General features: G+C 32.8%; 1 protein-coding gene across 8 annotated transcripts in view; it reads right to left on the bottom strand.

Moving 5' to 3' along the window:
- Nucleotides 1–514: 514 nt before the first annotated feature.
- LOC106078121 (myosin heavy chain, striated muscle-like) overlaps nucleotides 515–14,117 on the bottom strand; it is a 63,507-nt gene continuing 49,904 nt past the window's right edge. For 5 of the 8 annotated variants that reach the window (XM_056022068.1, XM_056022071.1, XM_056022072.1 and 2 more), the window contains 7 exons: nucleotides 13,221–13,238; nucleotides 12,971–13,090; nucleotides 12,588–12,664; nucleotides 12,174–12,264; nucleotides 11,916–12,002; nucleotides 10,339–10,892; nucleotides 7,269–7,406 (listed from right to left, as the gene is read on the bottom strand). In XM_056022068.1, coding sequence (XP_055878043.1) covers nucleotides 10,374–10,892; nucleotides 11,916–12,002; nucleotides 12,174–12,264; nucleotides 12,588–12,664; nucleotides 12,971–13,090; nucleotides 13,221–13,238 — 912 coding nt within the window. In that variant the 3' untranslated portion in view covers nucleotides 7,269–7,406; nucleotides 10,339–10,373. Of the gene's footprint in view, nucleotides 689–7,263; nucleotides 7,407–10,338; nucleotides 10,893–11,915; nucleotides 12,003–12,173; nucleotides 12,265–12,587; nucleotides 12,665–12,970; nucleotides 13,091–13,220; nucleotides 13,239–14,117 lie in introns of those variants that run through there. The other 3 variants (XM_056022070.1, XM_056022069.1, XM_056022075.1) reach the window with 2 other exon arrangements.

Genomic DNA, 14,117 nt, shown 5'->3' on the forward strand with positions numbered 1-14,117 from the left:
ACGGGAAATGGCCCTAGGGGTCAAGGTCTCTCGTGTTGTCGCAGCTACAGAAATGTGGAGATAGTGTCCTAGAGCCTCAATGTGATTTCTACTCTTAGAGATAAATTTTAACTTCAAATAAATTCTCAACGCACTGTTAACATATAAACATTTAATAAATAATTAAATTAATGAGTGATGAATGTCTAATAATGTCTATTATTCAGACTTATTATAACAATGTACAGTATACCATGTATATGTATCAACGCACAATCACACATACTCAAATATGACTAAACGCTGATGATACGTCCAAAACACATATGACCAGTTACTGCTGTAGAGACATGTCTCAAACACCCTCAATCTCTAACATAATAGCACAGCTGACTGAAACACAGGTGCGTCAGTATATTTTCCATTGTTATGTTCTCCTCAACAGCTACACGTAGAGAACAAAGAATACATCGCTATCAATGATTTGACCTTTGAGATGAGCTCTCAACTTTGTGTGTGTGTGCACAATTTTCAATTTATGAGTTGTTGTTTTTTTATTAGCATTACAATAAACATGTAACACATGGCGCAACCTTGACTTCATGAAGTAGTTGTGTAATTAGTCACTTTGACTAGTAGTTGTGTAATCAGTTACTTTGACTAGTAGTTGTACCCTCCACCTACTCTCTTTGGTTTGCTTCCTTTTGATCTGGAAAACAAAGAACGCTGACATTGAGTATAGCAAATGTGTTGTAATGCTAGCCTAACAACTAAAAGTAAAAGTAGTTAGACCTTGCGGTCTATAATAATAATAATAATAATAATAATCTTTATTATCCGTAAGGAAATTTGTCTTACAATTTGTGCATTACACCAAACAAAAAACATTATAACTATAAGAAACGGTGCTATAGGGCAGATAATGTCATCTGTTTCTGTGGCCTATAACACACGAGGAGAATGAACGCTATTACATTTTTTTTGTCAAATATAAAATTGAACACGAGCGGTCGAAACTTTCTTTTTTAGAACTGCATGCCGAAAACACAAGTTTTTTAGAATTAATTTGTGCCGGTAGACAATGTGATGACCTACACTTATTAAATGCTACTAAATACCATTGAAATCTTCTTGTGATTTTGTTTTAAAATCGTGATAGGCATATAAAAAAACAACATGTTTGCATATTCAATTTCAGACAAAAATGCGTCCCTTTCTAAAGACTAAAAGTAGCCATTGCACCTATTTTTATCATGTGATGAAATCGGATTTTCAATATTGGTTTTATTTATTGATATTAAAATTGTAAAATTTACAGAGAGATTCAAAGAACTAATAGTTTTTTCCCCTGTCACTCCAACTAAAAACTGATTTAATATGTCTAATAATGTCTCAATAGATAAAAAAAAATATGCAAGTAATTGGATCAACAGCGTTTAGCGTATAATTATATGAGTTGTTGTTAGCCTACTTCAGTTGTAGAACGATTATGGTATGTTTAATACAACACATTTTATGTGACTGTAGAGTCATACTCTCGAGAGGTATTCCTGTCCACATATTACTCTGATTAAGGCGACATTCGCTTTGGCGGTATAGGAGCGAACTAGTTTTCGTTTGGCACGCGTTTCTTCCAGAGCTGAGGCCGATGCATTTCCCCTGTCTATACCTTCCTTAGTCACCATCTCTCTCCGCATAGTGCGATCTAGGGCTATGTCTTTCTAGTAGTAAACATCAATGTCCACTGCTTGGAGGTCCCGTTTGATTACATCCACATATCGGAAGTGGGGGCAACCTGGGTTTTTTTTTTGAGCCTGACTTTCTGGATACGATTGCCCCTCATTCAGTGAACATGACCAAGTCAGTGCAAGCGGCGTTATCTGAGGATTGTAAAGATGCTAGGAAGTGAATTTAATTTTCTCTCTTGCTTTGACTCATTGTCGTCCAATAGCGTGCTCATAACAAGCCTTGTAGACCTCCATTTTGGTCACTGTAGCTTCCGGCTTTTCCAAACTATTGGTCTGAGTCTAGCGAAGGTAGGCGCAGCCTTTCCTGTGAGTTTTTTTTATCTCCTCTTCTAGGAGCATGTCATCTTGAAGTGTGGATCCCAGGTAGCATATGTTATGTACGACTTCAATCTTGTTTTCATCAATGAAGATGGAGGATGGGGATGTAGCAGGAGGTTATATAGTTAGCCCATTCATTTTGATAATAGTTACCCCAAACTCATTACAGGCCTTAGAGAAGCGGGACATTAGTAACTTCCGTTTATGTGCCACTACTGCAGCATCATCCGCCAATAGCAAAGGATGATTAAATTTCGAATGAAGATAGATACCTTCAGTGGATTATTCCAATGCGTGAAAAGAGTGTTCCAAAGACGGTTGGGTTCAGGACATAACCTTGTTTAACTTCGCTGTTTATGTTAAATCTTTCGGAGCAGGCGCCGTTGGACTTCACAGTGCACATCATATTTTGGTTACATTTAGTAGCTTGGCTGGACAGCCTATTTTCTATAAAAATTTTAAGAGACCATCTCTGCTGACTATATCGAAGGTCGAAGTCAGATCAATGAACGCAATCTACAAAAGCATTTTTTGTTCTCTGCAGCTGACGGAGAGAGCATATCATATCAATCGTGGGTCTCCCTGAGCGAAAGCCACATTGGGATTCTGGGTAGAACCGATCAGCGAGTTTTTTGTTGCCTAATTAGTATCACTTGGGAAAACATTGCTTACAATACTTAGGTGGGATATTCCCCTATTGTTATTTAAATCGCTTCTGTCGCTTTTTTTTTTTAATAAAGAGTGAAAATCTTAGCTGTCCTGTGGCAAATCACCTTCTAGCCAACATTTGCAGAGCAGTTCATGTAGAGGTTGGCTTAATGTCGTTTTGCACTGTTTTAGAAGATCTGGAGGATACCATTACTGCGAAGGGGTTAGTATAGCTGATTTAGGGTCGTACCAATCATTCCGCTTTGTAAAATAAAGTCTTTTGTATGGACAAGGTGTTCTCAATTTTTCTGTTGCTGTGTTTCAAGGAGATTTTTGTAGTCGCGTTCAAAAGATTCCGCAAACTGCTTCTCGCAATCAGAGTGGCACATCGGATTGAGGGACTCCATTCTGATTAACATGGTGTATTTCTTAACCAAAATGAATTATCTGTGTCGCATTTGAGATCATCAAGAACGTTTAGTGTTCAGTATTTGGGATTTCATTGAGAAGAGATGAAAGGTTGTTATAGAACATGTCCTTGACTTCTGGTGCATAATAACGTACAAACATAGTCACGTGTCCAATAGATGTGTTATGTGACAGCAGTCTTTCTAAACCATTACACTTTAGCTCTGCTGTGTTCGGTAGTGTTTTTTTAACTGTGAAACCAACGACGTATTAGTCAAGTGATCCTTCATGTTCTACTTTGCATTGCTAGAAGAAGGTATAGTCTTTTTCTTTCATTGAATCAGCTAAGCGAGTTTCTTGGAGAGTTCATCGTTTATTAATGTAGATTTTCTAGCATCTCTTTCGTCCATAAAGTTATAATTGAGGCCGGTTTGTAAGGTCCGTACATTCCAGGTGCCCAGTTTAAGAGTTGAGTTCCTCTTTTTTTTCTTCATGTCATTTGTTTTGTGCCTGCTTTTCAGATTTTGTCCTATCCTCGTGTACTAAATGAGGAATGCGGGCATGACGGGACAACAACTTAATGACTGGGGGCTGTTCAATGGGAGCCTAGAATCACTCCCACCAACGGAAGTGACCCCTAGTCCTCTGCTCTATATCGAGTAGTGTAGCTTATAACCGGTAACTGCCACTTCCCGTGTTTCGTCGACACCAAAGGTGAAGCTGGAATGTCCTCTCTAGCTTTTATGGTGCTTTGGAGATTTGCATTATTTATGATCAGAACGATGTAGTCCACACAGCAGCCCCCCCCCCTCCAAGCATATGATGTGTCCAAAGGAACGTCAAATATCCGATGAAGTTTAGGATCTGTACCGTCTCCGGTTTTGCCAGGGTGTAGCACTGTGTGTCACAAGTTGCCTAATGGTCACCAGCTCCTGATTTTTCGTCATAATTGGTTCCGTAGGGTTGATATCACCGGAAGAGGTAATGGTTTTAAGAGCACCATTTCCTATAAAATACTTCCAATGGCATGCGTTTCAAAAAGCCTCAGACAATTACTCCAATCCTGGTCTTCACGTGCGGATTGAGTCCGGTGGAACTAACAGAAGAGGCAAAGGTGAGCAACAGGAGCCTTGACCAGTAAGCTTCTGGCAGGATGGGCTCGTTAGTGAGAACAAGGAGTAGGTAGACTAAATCCAAACCTCCGCTGCCTTGCTGATGTACCTAACATGGGAAAGGCTTCGAGAGACAACCCCTGAACATTGAATGATATATTTTAAAAATTAATTTAGAGGGTAGATACAAAGGTTCTTATATCCTGTGTCTTTTGAATCTTATGAGAATTATGTTAGAACAGAGAAAATTGACTATTGATACCTAGTATCTTATTAGAGACATTATTTCAATAACTGTTTAAATAATTATTTCACGGTCTTAAATTTATTTCTCTAACATAATGATTCAAATTTATTTCTATCTTACCTAAACAATGGGAGTCAATATTAATTTAAAAATCTTCCAAGGATTCATAAAACTTGGAGCCATAGACGCATCCTTTCTGTACCATACAATCCATGTTAAGAGACATTTATGCACAGTTTATTTCTTGACAATAAATCTCCTTTTTTTGATGCACATATGCCATTTACAGTTAAAAATAATATTTGTAATGCGGTCCTTCGTCTGCCTACACAGATTCTTGTTCTCAAGAGAGTGATACTGCATGCAGACCTGCCATGTCATAATGCAATTCCTCTGTGGAGACTTAAGGTGACATCAATGTATTTCTTCTTAACCAAGCTCGATCATGGCAGTGTCAGAAAATAACTTTTACTTTATGATATTTAAATACTAATAAAACATTGTTTTTGATTTCATGGCCATGTTATACTTATGAAGTTCCTCTAGTGCATAATTCTTTGATTATCGAAGATATTTTAATCTTTTCCTTATTCTAAAAGTGACAGAAATAGCGTAAAGGTTTATTGCATTCAATGATCTATACAAATTACAAGTGAAAAATGCTGAAATTCAACAAATAATATGTTTCCATTGTAAGATTTTGGGGTTCAGTATATAATACAATTATTTTAGCCAAAAAAGTAGCACAAAATATTTAATAGGAAAGAATACATTAATTGTTTAGCAACATTCTCTGCATGAGAGATGAACAGTACAACATGAACAGACCTACCATATGAAGCAACTAAAACAACAAGTAAAAGCAACAGGAAATAGAACAAATTTTAAAAAAGTATTTAAAAATGTATATTTATTTGATTTGGAAAATAAATAAAATATAGGAAAACATTTATAAAACAATCTGATATATTTTTATTAGAATCTTAAGAAAACATTAACTTTTTTTTTCTTATAGATTAAAAAAAAATCTTTCGGGATGATTTTCTTATACATTGATAAAAACAAAAATGTATAACACTATAACTGTAACATGTATAGTGTGCACAAGGAAAGGTTGTATACAATAATGTAATAGAGACAAAGCATTTTTTTTTATATATTATACATATAAAGCCTTTTCTAACTTTAAACTAGTTTTAAAGAGATATTTGATTGTAGTTTTTAAATTCTTGCATAAGTAGAAATTCAATAACATAATTTATGCATGTAAAATGAAATCTTTCCAAAAACACTATTTCAAGAAAATATAATGAATATGTTTTTTCTTCAGTGTTGGAGAATGGTATGCACTTATTGGCCTATATTTAATAAAAAAAACAAATAAAGGTTTTTTAAAGAAACTTTTAGGGTCATTCAAATAGAAAATAGAAACTCTATATACCAGTAAAATTTACAAGAACTAATTAATTTATTTACAGAAAAATTTCTGGCATAACTATGTACAGTTATTCCTTTGCTTTTCGTGGGTGGGGAGTGGGGTGTGCAGTGCCAAGACCAACTGCGAAAAATGAATTTCCACAAAGTAGATAAAAAATAAATTTTTATGTATTTAATGATTTTTTGGACTTCAACGAACCCTCCCTGTACTGTCCAGAACCCACCCTTTGCATAAAACTGTTTTTCTATAATGTTTTCAACTGAAACTACATGTGATACCAAACCAGTTTCTTGAAAAGAGTAATTCTTAAATTATGATTTAGATGTGGACATAACACATGTACTGCATGCAAGAAATACTTGTCAAAGAGAGATTTTGTCACCTACAGTCCTAGTCTAATACATATAAATATTTTGATAAAAATACTTTTAATTTATACATAATAAGAAAATGATATTGTTAGGCACCTAGTCTAATTTATACTTTACAGTACCTACTCTAATACCAACAGGATGTACAAGTTACTAACATATAGAATAATAATTGAACTCAAAGGAAGATGGAAAGGATTTAAAAATAAAATCTTAAACATTTGTGAACTTTTCTTTGCAAATAATTGCAAAAATATAGAATTGAATGAAATTTAAATGGATTTAATTATTTTGGCTATTTATATTTCATGGTTTGCTTAGATTTTCCTTAAATATCTGCAATATAGTGGAGATAAGCAGTATTGAAAAATTAAAATAAGCGAATCTGGGAAAAATAAACCAGGAAGTAGCCAGGGAATTACTGTCTGATATTAAAAAATGTTTAAAATTTGTAGATGCTTTTTTTTCATTTGCATTACTAAAAAAATTTTAATAAAGTTTTAAAAATGTTAAATAAAAAACATCAAACTTAATTAATAGTTAGACAAGGTACCAAATACAAATTGACTTTCTTTCTCTTTATGGTTCAAATGGTTCATGAAGTGATGAAGTGGGAGTAAGGTGTATTAATTAGGGGGCAATAGAGGATATTCACACTTTTGAAACTCCATCCACTCAACATGGTTGCTCCTTCCATTCACAGTATTCATCAAGATTGACTTTATAAAAGAAAACTCATATTAAGGCAAATATAGTTCCTATGTTTATATTGAAATATTTTTAATCAAGCTACAATAAAAATATTATAGTTAAGTAAAGAAAAATATGAAATGGGACATAAATAAATGGAATTAAAAAAAAACAACATTCTATTATTTCTAAATCTTTATAGTCACAAGGAAGATCAAGGGAGGTAACAACTGGAGACATGGTAAAGAACCTGAAGCTTTTCAACTGCTTTACAACAATCAAGGGATGGTTTTTTGGTCATTACCTTCGGTCATCGTCTACATTGTTTCTGTCATTATCTCTACCTCTATTTCTGTCTCCTCTATTAGATTGATCTGAATTAGATGTTTCAACTTTTCTTTCGAGTTTGATAAGCTGATCCTGTAACTTTTCTATATCTTCTTGTCTCTGAGAGAAGTGTAACAATATAACTTGTAAGGATAAGAATTATCAAAAACTAAAAAACTAAAATGAAAGGGAATTGTGTAAGACTATATCATGTTCAGTGTCATTATAGGATGAGCATGCGTAATTAAAACATAATGGTAAATGAATATTATTTTAAAATAAACAAAAATACAATTAACTTTCAATTTTAAAAGGTATTAGATTGAACTAAATGATTATGCAGAAGAAAACATTATTATTATGGCATTGATTATACAAGAAACATGGCAACCCCAAGAAGCATAGTATTGCTGTTAGCAAAGCCTTAAGTAAATGATTATTAGAGTAGGAACCAGAACCACTTATTTGCATCTCACATCAATACATTAATTTTCTTAATGAATTAATGTTAAAAACGACTATTTTCATTAAAACGCTCTGCTTCTATGTATAGCTTGGTTAATGACAATATCAGAGCTTGCTATTAAGTGTAGACCACTGGGATTAAAAAAACAACAACTTTATTATCGGTACTTCACTTTGTTAGAAAACAAAACAACAACTTTATTATCGGTACTTCACTTTGTTAAAAAAACAACAACTTTATTATCGGTACTTCACTTTGTTAAAAAAACAACAACTTTATTATCGGTACTTCACTTTGTTAAAAAAACAACAACTTTATTATCGGTACTTCACTTTGTTAAAAAAACAACAACTTTATTATCGGTACTTCATTTTGTTAGAAAACAAAACAACAACTTTATTATCGGTACTTCACTTTGTTAGAAAACAAAACAACAACTTTATTATCGGTACTTCACTTTGTTAAAAAAACAACAACTTTATTATCGGTACTTCACTTTGTTAAAAAAACAACAACTTTATTATCGGTACTTCACTTTGTTAGAAAACAAAACAACAACTTTATTATCGGTACTTCACTTTGTTAGAAAACAAAACAACAAAAAAACGAGCGTGCACTAGACTGTTGAACTATTTCAACAAGAACTACAGGATGGCCCTATTATCTGGATCATAAGCAATCATGTACAGCTGGAACAGGATTTTGTCTACTTTTCTAAACAAAAAAAAATCTTTCAATCAAATTATATTACCCTATACCCTAAATGCCAAGCCTAAAAAACATTTGGAGAAGTTGAGACTGCAATAGTGAAAGTTAGCAGCGCTTTTTTTGCCGCTTTCAAACGACAATGTGGCCAATAGATCGCTTTTTCAGTCAAGAAAGATTCAAGTCTAAAAAGCAATGATTCTCACAATCTGTAACTTGGGTGCTGTAAAGAAAGCAATGATGACGCAAGAAAGAACAATATTTCTGAGTACAGATGTGGACAGAGGCACTCCTTACTGTTTGAGATTTGGCAGGGCACCTATCCCATATTTGGGATTCTGAGTACAGATGTGGATAGAGACACTCCTTACTGTTTGATTTAAGATTTGGCAGGGTACCTATCCCATATTGGGGATTCTGAGTACAGATGTGGACAGAGGCACTCCTTAAGAGGGCACCTATCCCATATTAGGGATTCTGAGTACAGATGTGGATAGAGGCACTCTTTACTGTTTGATTTTGAGATTTGGCAGGGTACCTATCCCATATTAGGGATTCTGAGTACAGATGTGGATAGAGGCACTCCTTACTGTTTGAGATTTGGCAGGGTACCTATCCCATATTAGGGATTCTGAGTACAGATGTGGATAGAGGCACTCATTACTGTTTGAGATTTGGCAGGGTACCTATCCCATATTAGGGATTCTGAGTACAGATGTGGATAGAGGCACTCATTACTGTTTGAGATTTGTCAGGGCACCTATCCCATATTGGGGATTCTGAGTACAGATGTGGACAGAGGCACTCCTTACTGTTTAAGATTTGGCAGGGTACCAATCCCGTATTGGGGATTCTGAGTACGGATGTGGATAGAGGCACTCCTTACTGTTTGAGATTTGGCAGGGTACATATCCCGTATTGGGGATGAAAGTAAGTTAAAGACAATCATTTATGAAGAGCTTAAAGGAGGACCGCGTTAAGCTTTAAAGGGACATCACCTGCCAGCAGAGACACTCGAGAACTCTTAGAAATGTCTTTATTTAGTGATATTGTTCTCCAGCAGTAGAGACATGTTATTAGAGCTCTAGAATGAATTATTCAAGCGCCAATACCTTGTTAGATGTATACAGCAGAGTAGAAACACACAGTCTTATGAAAGCAATAAAGTAATTATCAAAATTTTTGTATGATTGTTGTAGTGGTTATGCTAATATTGCATAGAAGTACTGTATCTAAGTGTATACTGTACCTAAGTGTATACTGTACCTTTTTTTAAATGCATATTTTTATTTATTCATTTGAGATTCAATAATTGTTTTGGATCATTTCCGAAAATATATCATGAAAAAAATTAATGGGGTCATTTCATCTATTTGTAATTAATACAATGTTGAAATATAATATAAGCTATCCCTACAAGACCAACGTCTAATCTTTCGACTCAGGACCGGACACAACAGAATGCGACAATACATGTACCGGAAGCTCAAAACTGGAACCAGTGAAATCTGCCCATGTGGAGTGTCACCAGAGAATGCCAACCACGTCCTCCAAAACTGCTCTCTTTACCAAGAGGCCCGTATAAGACACTGGCCCCAAAACACCCCAATAGAAAGAAAACTATATGGAGAGCTCCCTGATTTGGAAACCACTGCGCAGTTCATCTCATGTATTGGTCTAGTCATCGGAACACTCCAACATAACGATGAGAACGAAGAAGAAGAAAAAGGAATATAATATATACTATAATACCATGCAATATATTGCATTCTATTTTTTCCTCTAGTTAGGATGTTGCAGGATAACACTAAGATGCTTGAAGTTTTAATTATTATGGTTAGAAGCAGGCACTCAAGCAAAATAGTTACTCTCTTCACTAACCTCAATGCAATACTTTCTAAAGAGGACATTTAGGATTAGAGCGGAGAAAGTTTGCTATTGTTATTTTGATCTTGCTCTGATAATTGTTGAGACATTGGGCGAGGGTTGTCTTCAGTTTTCAGTGTCAATTCTCTTGTATAATCAGCATTTCGCTTTTCTTGGTTAACATATTCCTCTTTATTCACGTCATCTTCTTTTGTTTTGTTTTCTTGTATCTTACTTTTGTTAGGGAAATCATATGATTTCTGAATTCTGGACGTGTCATTAATTTTATCTTCATCAAGAGAAAAAGCAATAGAACTAAGTAAATTCCAATCAGCTTCCTCTGTTTCATTTTCTTGTCTTCCACTTTGCCTTTGTTTGGATACATTTTCCTCTTTATTCTGTTTTAGTTTCCATTTTAATGGAATATCTTCTGTAACATCATGCCTCCAATTATATTCAAGTTTTTCTTTATTGAACTTTGAATATTCGTCATCACCTTGCTGGACATTTCTTAATTTATTCTCAAGCTTATTGATTTGTAGTTGAAGAGTTTCATGGCCTAATAAATACTGAAAATAGTTTTGGCTATTATGAAACATTGTGTTATTATTGTCCGTCTAAAGTTTCAACACAATTTCTTTTATTATTGCAAACTTTCAAGGCTATTCTTTTACTATGGCTCAATTCTAAACCAAGATTTTTGAAAATGTATTAAAAAAAAATGTTTTTTTCCGATTTTCAGCCAGCAATTAACTTCAGATTTAGTTAGTAGAAAGGATGCTATTCTAATAATAACATACTATGTATTCCTATTTTAGCAATGTTAAAACAATATCAATATGCTTCCTTTCTGAACTTGTGATGTATGGGGACAGATAGTGCAAAGCTCATCTGTTTCTGTGGCTGATCATTAATGATGGTGTCATGTAGTCAGCACAATGACCAACCGCCTTTACTTCCCCAATATATGTCAAGTACCCATAAGAGTTGGAAAATATCAGAGGCAGTTTAAAAATCCAGAAGTTCAAACTCAAGACTTCTTGGTTTGGAGGCCAAGTGCTCTACCACTCAGCCACAAATGGCCTTTAATCAATATGGATGAATTAAACTTATAACTTGAAACTTATGAGTCAGTAGCAGTAAGTGATTAAAATCACTATGTGTATATTATGATAAAAAGCAATTGAATTCAAATTATAAAAATTAGAAACAATTATTTAAATGTGTAGATGCAAAATATATTTGCATCTAACTATCCAAAATTATGTTAACACTCTAACATTCAGTATTTTCTGTACAGAAAAAAAAAAGTTTCAGTATTAGTCAAAATAAAAATGCCCAAAGCATAAAACCATTTTTAATGTCAATAAATTTATAATGCTATGCTTTTATCTCAACAAGTTCAAAATTCCGACCTAAATACTACAAAAGCAATTCTATAACTATAAAAAGAGGATTTATAAAATTATCATTACTAATAATTAATAAAGTTCGCAACAAAATATTTTCATATAACAGACAAATTGACCTAAAACAAATGCAAGATAAAGAAGTGTTTTAAAAAAAAAAGTAGCAGTAAAAGTAGAACTTACAGTTTTTTGTTCAGATTGTAGTTTCATTCCAATCACAGTTTTGACAGTTTGCACAGATTCAGCTAGTTTTCTAATAGACAACTGAATCTATAAAAAAAAAATAATTATAAAGCTTTGAAGATATACTATGACAAAGAATCAATTGTATAATTATATTTTAGATGATAATGACTTTTATATTCTGTCCCTCCATGTTATTAATGCATAAAACTGTTTACTAAACAATAAAATAAAATAAGAAAAAACCTCTAATTTTACCTCTTGGATGTCATCAGCAGTAACTACTGGAGGTTGTTTCTTTGTTTTAAGTAAATTTATTTCATGCTTCAAGACTTCTATTTCACTCATTCTAACAGACAAAATGAAGAATCTTAGAGTCAGATTTCTGTCACAAATGGTTATAGATGTTTGCATTAAATTATCTCCTTACATTAAATTGTACTGATGAGTGAATAAGAAACTATTGTATACCTAAGTTAACATTGAGGTTTAAACTGAAAGGACTCCTTCCATTGAACTTTAGCCAACAATTTTTCTGGTTATGTAATGCCACATAAGATGTTATACAGATTACGTGACATTACTATCTGAGCAATGTGCTTGACATTTTATCATTTAGTTAGTTAAGGAACTAGTTTACATTACTTTGTTTAAAAAAAAGTACTTATTTACCTTGCATTTGTTTCAGATAGCATCTTTGTTTCTATCTCTGACTTAAAGTCTCTTTGTTTATTCTCAACAGCATATATCTAAGTACAAAATGAACAGCAGCATTTATGTAGATACTGAATGAACAACTTTAGATATCTTACCTACTGAATATATCTATGAATAGAAAAGAAAAACTATAACTGGGAAACTACACTACTCAAGAATTACATCTATGTATTTATAACACAATAATAATAATTATACTTAAAACAGTCTAATTTAAAGATAAATTAAAAAAAAAACAATACTGTCATTGAAAAAAACAACATGAAATATGTATAGTTTAATTCTAGACACAAATCATAAACAAAAATTCTTTTACAAAAAGCAGAAATACTTCTCACTTCATTAGGTAGTCCTTGGATACTTTGGTTCAGTTCTCTGATGGTCTGGCTTGTCACCTCTTGCCATAGTGAGATGGATTCAACCTTTTCTCTCAAGTTTTGTGCCAGGATTGCTGTAGCCTAATGAAAGTAAGTCAGATAGTAAGCTATTAAACTGTTACCAATGCATCATTTAGTGTATTGTGAAGATCTGAAATGTAAGTTGTAGTTTTTAAATTAATTAATCACCTTTTTGAAAACAATATTTTACCTCATTTAATTCCAAAGTCTTATGCAGCATGAGAGGAAATAAAAACACTTGTAAAATTTAAGAGAAAATCTTCAAGTGTCAAACAAAAAAAAATTTAAACTACTAATGTACTTGTAGATGTACACTTTCTTATGTGTTGAATAAAAAAAAGTCAAGCGAAAAAAATTTGCTGTTAAGTGTGCAATATATAGAAATTAAATATGATCAGTTTTATAGTTTGTTTTATATAGAGAACATAAAAACTATTTGATTAAAAGTTGCTTTGATTTACAAAATATTGAATTTATCTAATTTTGTTTTCTAAATATAGGTTTAAGCTTTTTTCTAAATATAGGTTAAAACTTTTACTTCTATTCTCTAATATAGCATTTAAATATCAAATGATATGAATCAATTTACCTAGAGGAATTCAGAAATTTTACATCTGAAAACATTCATGAATAGCTTTTTTTAAATAAAAAAAAAGAAAAGAAATTCATAACAGAGTTGATCACTGAATTCATTTTTATAGAAATTTTTTGAATATATACATTGAGCAAAACTTGCATTAAAATTTAATAAAAATGAACTGAATATTCATTGTTATCTTCACTTGTAACTTGCTTTCATAGATGTTAAGTAAGACTATAATGATGCATGTGCATCTTTTAGGGATATTTAACAAAAAATTATTTGTTAATATTACTTAGGTACTGAAATAATATTATGGCATTGTATTTAAATATGCATGTAGACAAAAATAGACTATAGCAACTGATATTATCCTCTTCATTATATATGTTATTATTATAAACTTTACTATTTACAAAAACATCAGATGTGTCTCTCTCTTCTGTGTACTAATGTGCCTCTCTTTATTTACAAAATACACTAATCATTGTATTATTAACAAATTAA

The sequence above is a fragment of the Biomphalaria glabrata genome, chromosome 2 (genome assembly GCF_947242115.1).
Source record: "Biomphalaria glabrata chromosome 2, xgBioGlab47.1, whole genome shotgun sequence".
In the NCBI taxonomy this organism is placed as follows: Eukaryota; Metazoa; Mollusca; class Gastropoda; family Planorbidae; genus Biomphalaria; species Biomphalaria glabrata.